Source organism: Sebastes umbrosus, chromosome 6 (assembly GCF_015220745.1).
Source record: "Sebastes umbrosus isolate fSebUmb1 chromosome 6, fSebUmb1.pri, whole genome shotgun sequence".
In the NCBI taxonomy this organism is placed as follows: Eukaryota; Metazoa; Chordata; class Actinopteri; order Perciformes; family Sebastidae; genus Sebastes; species Sebastes umbrosus.
Window position 1 is genome coordinate 31,154,645 of NC_051274.1, and position 12,070 is coordinate 31,166,714.

General features: G+C 39.9%; 1 protein-coding gene across 4 annotated transcripts in view; it reads right to left on the reverse strand.

The window, feature by feature from the left end:
* noc2l (NOC2-like nucleolar associated transcriptional repressor) overlaps window positions 1–11,523 on the reverse strand; it is a 95,771-nt gene extending 84,248 nt beyond the window's left edge. Inside the window, exons 1-3 of one of the 4 annotated variants that reach the window (XM_037771365.1) lie at window positions 11,124–11,523; window positions 6,462–6,584; window positions 1,855–5,570 (exon numbers count right to left, since the gene is read on the reverse strand). In XM_037771365.1, the coding sequence (XP_037627293.1) occupies window positions 1,855–5,545 (3,691 nt within the window). In that variant the 5' untranslated portion in view covers window positions 5,546–5,570; window positions 6,462–6,584; window positions 11,124–11,523. Of the gene's footprint in view, window positions 1–1,854; window positions 5,571–6,055; window positions 6,142–6,461; window positions 6,585–11,123 lie in introns of those variants that run through there. The other 3 variants (XM_037771364.1, XM_037771367.1, XM_037771366.1) reach the window with 3 other exon arrangements.
* Between the last annotated feature and the right edge of the window lie 547 nt (window positions 11,524–12,070).

Below are 12,070 nucleotides of genomic sequence, written 5' to 3' on the forward strand. Positions count from 1 at the left end.
CCACAGAGGAGTCCAGTGAGAGGTCAGGGGTATAATAATTGGCACTAACTCACCAACAGCTGAGCACAAGCCCCCAATAATATGTTGGAGCTTCCTGTTCTGTCACACTGTGACCCGGTCAAATCCCCAAACCTGCACAGATTACTGGTCTGCTAACGTGCAAGGCTGCTTGATGCTACTGATATCTGAAATTATGACTTGAGTGGCCTTGAAGATAATCCTCACAGGCAACTGCTGAACATTAGGCGCTATATTAGTAGCTTCTAAGTTATTATCTTAATTGTGGAAGTTTAAGGAGAAGGATTGACATAAAGAAAGTCGAGGTATTTTCATTTTCCTTCACCGCCAAACAAACTACAGCGCTCTACACGGAGCTTAGAGGACGCCCATTGAGTGAAGTCAAGTTATCACGTACAACCTCTCCTCTTGGTTTCCACCGCTACGTGCCTGCAGTCCAGTCGGTGTCATCAGACAGCTGAGGTTAAGAGAGTCCGTCCCGACAGACGATGCCCGGACTGTAACAGCTGACTGAGTGGATGACATATCCGACATTACAACCGTCCACGAGAGAGGAAAACACAAAGAGCTTCACTGAAAGAGGCCGAATACATTATTAGTCGGGGTGGGAATCACCAGAGACCCCACGATAGGATATTTTGAGTAGTATTTTGATAATATATATTGTGATTTATTACCTTTTTTCAACTGCAAATTATGCAGTTTGTCAACGTGTTTTATCTGACAAGATAGTTTTCACTTTGTTCATCTCAGAGTTTTCATTCACATATCTTGAGGTCAGAGGTCAAGGGACCCCTTTTAAAATGGCCATGCCAGTTGTTCCTCGCCAAAATTTAAAGTAACTTTGGAGCGTTATTTATTTATTTATTTATTTATTCTTCCCAAAAAGCTAGCATGACATAATACACACTATTTTAAAATCCAGCAGTGAAGTATGTACAGGTTTGATTAAAAAGAGTTTTTAAAAGGTATAAGTATATATAATTAAAGAGTCTATAAATCTATTAGCATTAGCTTTGTGATGGACCGGGAGCCACCCTGGATTCACAACAAGTCTTTATTTTGTTCTTAGAATCATCTAATTCAATTTAGAGTTGTTTAACATTATTCACTATTTTTAAGCCTAAAAAGTTGAACTGAACTAAGAGTTGTGTTTCCATGGTGACAATCAACACTATTGACTACTGAAAAAGAAAATCCGGTTTGCTAACACATTTGATATTCCTTATAGCTGCATAAAACATAACTTCAACGGTTCCAATAAATCTTTATCTCTGCAAAGTGCTGTCAAATTATGAATTAAAAAATCTCTCTGAAGTCTGACTGTCTTTGTAAAATCAGACCCTGAGGGTCAGCCCATCTGCCTCATCTCGCCCAGTGCGTACTGGGATACACTTCATCAGGATTAGAGGGTATAAAGAATGGATGAATGCACAACTAGCATTCTGTGTGTTTCTCAACTGCACATGAAGAAGACTTGTAAAAAGTATTGCATTACTATAACTCTGACTACGTTTACATGCACACTGATATTCCACTATTATTCCAAATATGCCAATATTCTGAATTTGATAGGGGTCATGCAAACAGCATATTCCGTTTGGATATTCTTAATTAGTCCTTATTCCAAATGGAGCATTTTCCGTTTAAGACGTGGGATATGTCGATATTATTCAGGTTTTAGGAGCATTCTTTGGACAAGTATACAGCGCATTAGGAATATGCGTCTCAATTGTTGTTTTCACGGCAGGTTAATTATTAACATCCCTACACAAAACCACTCAAAATTGATGGTGTATGAAGATATTTCTACTTTACATTATTTCAATGACTTACTTGGATTTGAAACAGCCATCTGTAAGTCCTCGTATCTGTGAGGCTGCAGCCCCAGAAGTGGATCAGGAAACCTCATGTCTTGATTTCCCAGAGCAATTATAGGATGAACCCTCATTCCAGGGGATCGGCCACTTTGCCTCACAGGTAGAGGGCTTGAGAGAGTCTGCTTCTGGACTGTAGATCTAGTCAAACCCATATTCCTGAAGGAGAGTGTGGGTTTCCAAAAGAAATTCTGTCTGAGGTCGCTGTCTGTGAAGAAATTATCATATATGTCTGTAGAAATCTGAGATGCGCTCGATGTATGGCTGAACTTTGTCACCACCCTCACAGGACCGCAGCCATCTTCTTCATCAGAAGACTCATCAGACGACGAAGAGGACGGAAAGAAGTGATCGTACGCCTCGGGGTACTGCAGATTTCTACTAGCTGAGCGAGAGCAGGAAAAGATAGGAACCAGCTCGTCTTTGGTCGGATGTTCTGCTGCGATAAGCGGGTAGAAGAAGCTTTCGGTGTCAAACTCTGAGAAGAAATGATCATACGTTTCAGGGACAGAGTTTCCATCAGTATAGTAGCTGATTATGTCATCTGTGGCTGATTCGCTGGGGATTGATTGATTGGGAATTGATTGCTTTCCCCTGAAGAGATACTGAAATATATCTGTGAGGGAGATTCTGTAGCTGTCTGAAAATGAAGCCAAGTCTTTGTCTCGTTTAGGCGTGTGTCCATCAGTGACACACTCTACTTTTTGTAACTCTCCTTCGTCTACGGTTTGTAGAGTTTGGCCTTTCCTTGTGTATCCCAAAGATTTCAGAGCGTGTAGATTGTGCACGCTTACATTTTTAGAAAGATTTCTTTGAGCACCTTCAGGGAGGATTGGTTGAGAAATATCCCTAACAGACGTCAACATCATATTCTCAGGGTAAATATCAGCCTCTAGACTCTCCCACGTAACACCTCTTGAAGAGGGAGAATCGACTGCTAAAACAGAACCTGAGCTTGATTCTAAAGAGATCGGATCGCTGGGTGTGTCTTCGTTGATTTGTTCAGGCTTGGATTCATCGGGTTGAGTAAAAAAGCCTGAATCCGTCATGGCGAACATGTCGGCCTCCTCGCTTTCCTGTAAAGGCGGGAGGGAGCTGGGCGGCGCAGCTTTGCCGATCATTCGTAAACCCAGAATATCATTTATTGTCAGCTTCTCCATCTCGCTCCAAAAAGAAGATATAGCGAACACGGAATGTTTTGAATCTGGTTTACATTCTGCTTCAGATGCCGTGATGACGTCTTCTGCTTCGACCACTGAATCACATTTTGGCTCTGTTGACACAGACTGACTTTTGGATTCAGATGTGCCGTCTCCTTCCTCATGTTTTGCCAATATTAACGATGTTTTTTCTCCTAGATCACTTTGATTGACGGATAAACAAGAACTTCCTGATGCGTCTGTGATATTTCCATTTGAGAGTGACGTGACAGATTCTGTGTCCAGATTGCAGCAGGATGACACCGGTGTAATATGTGAAGGACTTGTTAGTAAGTCTTCAGACGTGGACGAATTGGTTTGACTTTTGCCCGTTAGATGAATTTTACCAGATAGAGAGGGGTTCCCACTTTGAAGAGCCATTATTTGTGATGCTGCCAGTTCACTTCTCTCACCTGTTGTGTTTTTCTCTGGCAAAACATTAAATTTGGATAATGTGAGAGGCACCAGAGGATGTTCTGTTTGCTGTGCTGTAACATTTACATCTGAGCCGGAGGGACTTTGAGCCAGAGAGTTGCTGGTACCTGATGCTAATTTGGCACAGCCCACTTCAGTTTTTAATTGCTCGTGTTTTGTGTTGCGAGCGTCAGAACTGCTTGCAGACAGCGGAAAGTGACTCTTTTCCAGCGTAGATCTATATCGGTCCGTGTCTTGACAGTCAATTTCCAGCTGTTGTTGGGACTCAGCCTCTCTGTAACACAGTGTGTGGTTGTCTCTGCCAGAATTTCCAGCCTCTACAGCCAGGACCGACTTAGCGGCGGATAGTTTGTCACATTGGCTGACTGCCACTGCGGGATCATTTGACTCTGCGCTCAGTAAAATACCTATCAATTTGACCTCTGCCGTACGAGATTCTGGATTTTGTTCATTTTCACAACAAATAATAGAGACTCCTGGATGAGCGTCCTTTCTTGCACAGTTTGCCGTTTCTGTGGCCACGTCTGATTTACCAGTTACACCGTCAGGAATTGAAACAGTTGATTCTTCTACATGTGATTTGCTGCATGGCTGTAAATGTGTTGCCACATTACCACTGTTGTTTGGTGCTGACATTGCTCGGTCATCGGTTTGACTCGGGGGGTTTACTGACTTATCATTAGTCGCATTATTTTCAGCCGAGCCTTTAGAGCTTCCCTTTCTGACTACGCTCTCTAGTAAATATTGAGGAAGATAATTTACTTTACTCTCCTTAGCAGACATCGTCACTGGGAGATTGCTGGCGGCTGAATATAAAGGTAAAGAGGCATATTTTTGTGGTCCGTGTAAATAAGATAAATAAATATCCTCAGATAAACACAGACCTCCTCTCCAAGCACGCTGTTCGTCCTCTGAGTCACTCTGCTTGACTAAAACCTGCCTCTCAGATCCGTGCACACTCTCAGCTGGCTCCACACTGAGTCGCCTCTTTTTCCTTCTCTTTCTTTTGACAGAGGCAGACGGAGACGATTGTTGGCTCGCGGGTTTGTTTGTGCGTGTTGCGTCTGACTGTAAAACGTCAGGGTCTTCCTCCCTTTTAACGTGCGTCACCATTTCTTGATTACTTGATGAATCGGCGCTACACTTTTTACTGAGAGTTTGTGTTGACGAATCTTCCCGCTTATCATCCAGAGGTGCGTACATTTCCACCGTTATCGCTCTGTCAGTGTGAGGTGTTGCTGTTTCTGAGCAGACAATCACCTCCGGTGAGGCATGAGACTGATTCAGTCGCGCTGCCTCATTTACTCTGGTTTCTGTGCAGGCTTCCTCTCTGATGAATGACCTCGTCTCAGGGCACGTTGATTTGTTGGTCTTGAGCGCTAACTTACTGGCTGCAGGTTCAGGGGAAATGTTGGAACCAGGCACGTCTTTTTTCACTGTGTTTATGTTGCTGATGGTGTCGACAGGCTCCGCGGTCTCGTTGCCAACTGCTGTTTCACAGCTGGCAGGCCGAGAGTTTAACTTGGGGATGTTTTTTGGCAAAGAAGTGCTGCTGGCTTGCTGCCCATCACCACACTGCTCCTTCTCCCATATTGCCTCTCTTCCTCTTTTTTTCTCATCTCTCGCTTGGCTCGGCTCAGCGGGCCTCTCAGCCTCTGTGAGATTTTTCAGCTTTTCAAAGAATATATTGACAGACTGCAGGTGTATGTCCTCCTCGCTGCCCGAGAGCACGCTCTCCATTCCGCCGACGGCGTGTTTGCTGAGGTAATGCTCCACAGGAGAGCCCTCGCAGTCCGGGGGGCCGTCGATGGGGCGGTCGGCCTCTGAAAAGCCTGCCGTTGGGACGACTTTCTGAACCCTCGCAGCAAGAATGGACCCCATATCATCGATGTCACTCATCCCCGAGTCATCCACACCTGCTAATGCAGGAGGAAGCAGGTTGCACTCTTCGCACTCCGCAAAGAAGCAATCCCAGTCACGGTCACAGATCTCCACGCTGTATTCAAAGTCCTCCATTTTGACTTAGAGGGTGCAATATAACCTGCAAAAAAAACCAATCAAAAGAGCTTTATTTAAGACTGGTTAAAGTATTTCTTTCAGGTAATTTTAGCATCATAAAATTAAAGATCTTTCCAGAATAAACGCCAAATAAACATATTGCAAGCATGAATACCAAAAACACAAGCTGCCACAAAATAACTAAATCAACTGACTACTAAATGCATTTATGCTATAAAAAAACAAGCATGCTGATTTAAATTTTAAGCAAGTTTTGCAGCACAATTTAAAATAAAATAAAATAAAAAATAAAATAAAATAAAATAAAATCAATGCAACAACTTGTTATAATATTTCTAGCAATATGATCTAATCTAATCTGATATAATAGAATAATCTTCAGGGTAGCAACTGAAAATAAGCCAGTAAACTGAAAACATCATCGGATCACAGGAAGTATTACCTTTCTCTGTACTTCTAGCTGTCTGCATACTGTATGTACTTGTACATCCATGCAGGTTTCCTTACCTGTCCTGCTTCGGCTGTGACGCTGGTCTACAGGAGGTGAAGGTCTAGGAAGTCCAGAGTCTCAGCAGCACCATGTTGTGTGTCCTCTGGTGAGCCCCATGATTTTGATAAATATAGAGCGACGCTTCTGATCACGTAATAGACGCAACATTCTTACAGCAGCCATCTCCAACAGAGGCATAAAGTTTCAGCACTTTAAATAGACTCCCCAGAAGCAAACTGCTTGACTGGATACCCAGTATTTTAGATGTTACCATTGTTTGATTGGTACATATGGCTGGAATCTGTAATATAACTAGATGATATTTATGTTTGTTTTATTTCTTTATCTGCTGGTTCCAACAGCAGTCAGTCCCCTCAGCAGATTTGGGGGTCATGTGAAGTGTGTGTCAGTCAGCTGATATACCTCACTGCTGCGATGTCATGGGACGACAGTTGATCTGAATGTTTCCAGACGCAGCAGGAGGCCAGAACGACCGGCAGACGAGACTGGAGCTGCATCACGTCGACACATGTGACTCACCGAATTCTAAATGACAGAAATACAGACAGCATATTAACTTACAGTTTTTCTCATTCGCTTTGGTTCAATTCTTAAATGAGAATTATTTTTTTCAAAAGAATAAGTTCAAATCTCTAAACAACTAGTTTGTTGTTCACAACCGACTTGAATTTCTCATTCATTCAAGCAAATTGCACGCGTTTTGGCACGTCTTGTCTTGCTGCTATATATTTTCTTTCTTCCTGTGTCTCCTTTGCATTTCATAGGTAAAATCTTAAGTGGATCTATCTTCCTCTGATACGAACATTTACTTTATTACAATTTAACTTTAAAGTTAACAAATGAACAATCTGGCGAGCACTGGGAGACACGCAGACAGATGTCAGCTTAAAACCAGGGCTTATTTATCTGCTTGAATGTGAAATCTACCATTAGGGAGGACAGCTTATCAGATGAGCCTTTGTTTACAGCTATCAGTAAGATTTAGCAAAGACAATGTGATTACGGGGCCATCCTTGCTGTCTAGATGTCACTGACACTAAAAGATACAGAGATAACCTGTCAGTCCTGATCTCATCATCGACTGTTAAACTGTACTTAACAGATGCCTAATGTGCCTTAACTGCAGTTGAATGTATTGATTAACGATGATGGGGTCCCATCGGTAATTTAGAACAAAAAAATACCTCACGTGTAAAGTTTAACAGCCAGTAAATTGTATCTGTAGTCTGGGATTAATCCTATAATTATCATTACTGTCAATGTGTACTTTATTTTTTTTTATTTTATTATTTATTTTAATTATTTAATTTTTTTATCTTATTATTTTTTTTAATTTAATTTAACTTAGTTTTTTGTTCTTTATCCTTTTTGCATCGGCAATGGGTCGGGTGGGAAAAATACCAAAATATAGATGGACAATCATTTACATTTGTGCTCTATTTGTATGTTTCTGTACACCTGTTGTTACTCCACATAAATTACTACGGAAAAAAGAAACCTCACATGATATGTTCTACTGTTCACTGACGGTGTTTTTTTGTGAATTAACTTAATGAAAAGTGGTAGATTTGGTAGATTCTTCACAATAAAAGTCTCACTTTTGCAGGCTGTTAGGCTATAACAAAATATAAATGTTTAAAATTGGGAAAGTTTTGCATTGGTAAAGACACACATCACCCAGATTTGCCTACGCATTGTCCACTCTACAGTCAGAATTTGCATCAAACACTTTCACAGGCTGTTACTTCAGCCTTTATTTGCCTAATTTTCATCACTATAGATATTTATGAGAAAACAGAAGCTCTCTAATTAGCCAAACCACCACAGCCTGGGCTGTGTGCCCAAGAGCCCTCTCAATTCATCAGCTGTGATAAAGGGAGACAAGCCAGGGCCTGTGTGGCTACCGCACCTGGGGGCAGCGGGCCGTTTTGACACGGGTGGGATTCTGTTTCCATCAACAGGATTAGGCTCTTATGAGTCAGTTCTCTCGGAGTTAAGATCGGAATCTGTTTGGGCTGCTTCGTGGCGGCTAAAGCGACAGAATTTCACCCCTAATTGTTTACCACGTCAGCCCCGGCAATTCAACGTCAATTAAACAAAGCCCGGTAAACAGACGCATTCAGCACCAGCTCAGCGACATGATGTTTAAACAGAGGGGAAGTTTGTGTACGGTCGCGTTACCAAGCATCCGCGGTCGGTGGAATCTTATGTCTCAAACAGGGGTGCAAAGTCTTAATTACAGCAAAGTAGAAAAGGGTAGAAAAACAGAAAACAGTAGACAAAGATTCCTATTTTGGATCTTTGGGGGGGTGTTTAGAAAGCATACAGGCTGTTTAGCTATTTACAAATGCCACACAGGTTGATGTAGACTCCTTACAGGACGGCTTAGCTGCTTAAGAGTTAGAAAAGAGTTCAAAATAATGTGACACAATCAGAGGAGAGAAGTTGTTGTATTACACAACATTAAGAATGAACTAATGACTAAAAGCTTAAAAATACATTAGTAATCACCAGCTTAGTTAGTAGCTTCTGTATTTTCTCTTTTTCAGTGGAAATGTGCTGCAGTAGATAGATAGATCAACACTATACCAACACTAGAGATATATCTCCATAGCATACAAAATATAAAGAATATTGGAATACACTATAAATATACCCGACTACTACAATTAGCATAAAAAAAATCTAAATTTATAAACATAGAATAACCTACTATATATATTAGCAAAGTGTGCAATAACATACTATACCAGGGGCTAAATGGAGTGACATCGAGGGAGGAAAGTGTGTTCATCACATGAAAATATAAACCAAAGAAGTTTGTTTTTTTTTCCTTAAAAATGGGAAATGATGCTCTTAATTTTATTTAAAAACAACCGAGGCTACTATACATTTAGCTTTTTTTAATCCCACGCAATGATGCTCCTACATTTGAGTTTATTATAAGGATAAGTTCCTTATCTCTTTTTTATTTTTATTTTCTGGTCAAATTTAATCCTAAACTACAAACTTGGTTCTTGTGTTGTAGTTATTAGAAACAATATCTACCCAATGATTTGCAATCTGATCATAAAGTGGATGAACTGTGACCTCAACTTGGTGATTCAATACTAACAAAACCACTGGTATGTTTTTCCTAAAGGTCACGTTTTGATTAAATCTTCAGTTTTTTTAAAAGCACTTTGTTTATTAATTTTTCATACACAGAAATGACAATAATGTTAAAGCACTTGTGAGTGACAGTAATATGTTATAGTAGTGCAATAGGGAAAAAAACCCAACATATAACATCAACCAGGAAAACACAGCACGGACATTCAGCTTTGGCATAATAATTTCATCCTTCACGTCAAAATAAAAAAATAAATAATAAGTAGCTAAAGTAAAATGGTGTCTTATTTGGGGATAACTGGGATTGTAATTTTGTTTTAAATCAAATCTGTGTGAGCGTTAACCCTCTTTTTAGGGGGTACAGGGGGTCTTTAGGGGGAGCTAGCAGGTCAACAGTAGATGTCACATAGAAGTGGTGTACATCATCTGAAAGCTGGAACCTGAAGATTAATTTGAGATGCTGCTCAGCACTTTGTGTCAAGCTGGTCTAGTCATAAATCACAAATAAACATAAAATGAATTCATTACTTATTTAAATTTGGTTTGGTGCTAAATTTAACCATTTTTTTTACCAATCGAGAATTGATAAAAATGATCAATAATCCCTCCAAAACACCACATTAAGACACCAAGACCTTGAAGAACATTTGACATTTTAAGGTTTCTGCAATGCTGGCGAGCCCTTCTGTTGCGTAAACTGCTCAGAAACCCCCTTATTGTCAGTATACCTAGTAAAGCCATCCATCCTCTGAATGCTCTAGGTCTCTAGTTTGTGGCTGTAAAGTTTCATGAGGCTGTGATTATCCTAGAGGTCACCACAGGTCATTTTATACAGGGAGGTCAGGTTTAAAAAAAAAAGAAAAAAAAGAAAATGGTCTCACTACAATGAAATGTCTTATATGGGGACTAACATCTTCACACATGAATACAGTTGAGCTCATTGGATCCACAAGAGTCTCAGCTTTACAGTGATACCCAATTTATGTAATTCTAAGACTGTTTAGGGACTCCAGTATGCAGAAATATTCAAATACATAAATTTAGAATAGGCAAAAATAACACATTTATACTGCATGAACCTACTAGAGCAGGGGTCTGCAACCTGCGACTCTGGAGCAACATTAGCTCCTCTCCAGTGGCTCCCTATGGATTTTTAAAAATGGAAATGGAAAAACTCTTTTTTGTTTACATTTTAATTTTTATTTATCATTGTTGTAGGTCTATGGTACGACAGTACGACAGAGTATTAGGGCCACATTGAGGGAAAAAAAAAAATCTGAGATTTCGAGAATAAAGTTAAAGGTTTACGAGGAAAAAAGTTGTAACATTATGAGAATAATGTCATAATATTATAAAGTAGTCATTTATACGTGTTATTTTCTTTTTTTCTCGTAAAGTTATGACTTTACTCTCGTAATATTACGACTTTTTTTCTCGTAAAGTTATGACTTTATTCTCGTAAAATTACAACTTTTTCTCGTAAAGTTATGACTTTATTCTCGTAAAATTACAACATTTTTTCTATAAAGTTATGACTTTATTCTTGTAATATTACGACTTTTTTCTCGTGAAGTAATGACTTTATTCTCGTAATATTAAAAAAATGTTCTCGCAGTTATAACTTTATTCTCGTAATATTACACATTTTTTTCTCATAAAGTTATGACTTTATTCTCGTAATACGACTTTTTTTCTCGAAAAGTTGCGACTTTTTTCTTGTAATATTATGACTTTATTTACCCTCAATGTGGCCCTAATACTCCGTAGTACATTTGCACGTTGGCCCTCACTGCATTAGACTTATATACTATATACTTAGACTATAAACTGTGTTATTATTATTATTGTTTTTGCCTAACATGGCTCTTTTGATAGTAAAGGTTGCTGACCTCTGGTCTGGAGCCTCTGAAAGACAGTAAAGTCAACCTGTTTCAGGAACTAGTCTGGTCCCACCGTTAACATGGTCGCACCTGTCTGGTCTGGTCTGCGGCCTCCTGGTTCATCCTCTCCCCGGTGTGTGTGAAGCTGCCTGCGGGCACTCCAGAGGATTATGAGTCCTGACTCCTGACAATGGTGAGATTTGATCAGGCGCACTTAACAAAAACGTTATTGTCCTCCACCTCAAAACGTCACCGACAACACAGCAGTATCAGTGGACTCTGCAGCAGTTAGACTGCGCCTCCGGGCTACTGTACCGACTCACTGCGACCTGTTCTAATGACGTCAGTTAATTTAAACTCTAACGGTTACAGGACGGTTACAGATGCCTGGTCGTACAGACTGTGAGAAACTGTGATGTTTTGTCTAGAAACATACATATTATTACATAAACGAGGGTCGCTATTCGATGGAATTATTAAAATAAGTGAACTTACTGAGGTCCCACTGTGTTTGTTCACCGTGTTTGTTCACCGTGGGGACAACGACCTCCATAACCTCGATGCAGGAGGGCGGCTGCTCCACAAGATGGCGCCCAACGCCAACCAACCCGACACGAAGCTAACGGACACATTAGGAACAGCTCTGTTTCTGTCTCTTCATCTAGATGTGTTTGGACTTTGGAGAAAGCTTTGTGATAAAGACTGTATGAATAACAAACTTAAGGAAGTGTCTTTCAAGATATTACATAGAATCTACCCAGTAAAACTTGTGTTGGAAAGATTTAAGCTGGATATTGATTATAAGTATGATTTCTGTGGACTTGAAAAACACTTCCTATCTATTCTTTCACAATATACACACACACACATATATATATAAATATATATGTGTGTGTGTGTGTGTATATATAAAAACAAATACATATATACATATATATATACATTTTTTTGACTTTTTTATTGGACATTTTTCAGATTTTCTTTTTTTCTTTTTACATTTTTTAGTTTTTTTTTCATTTT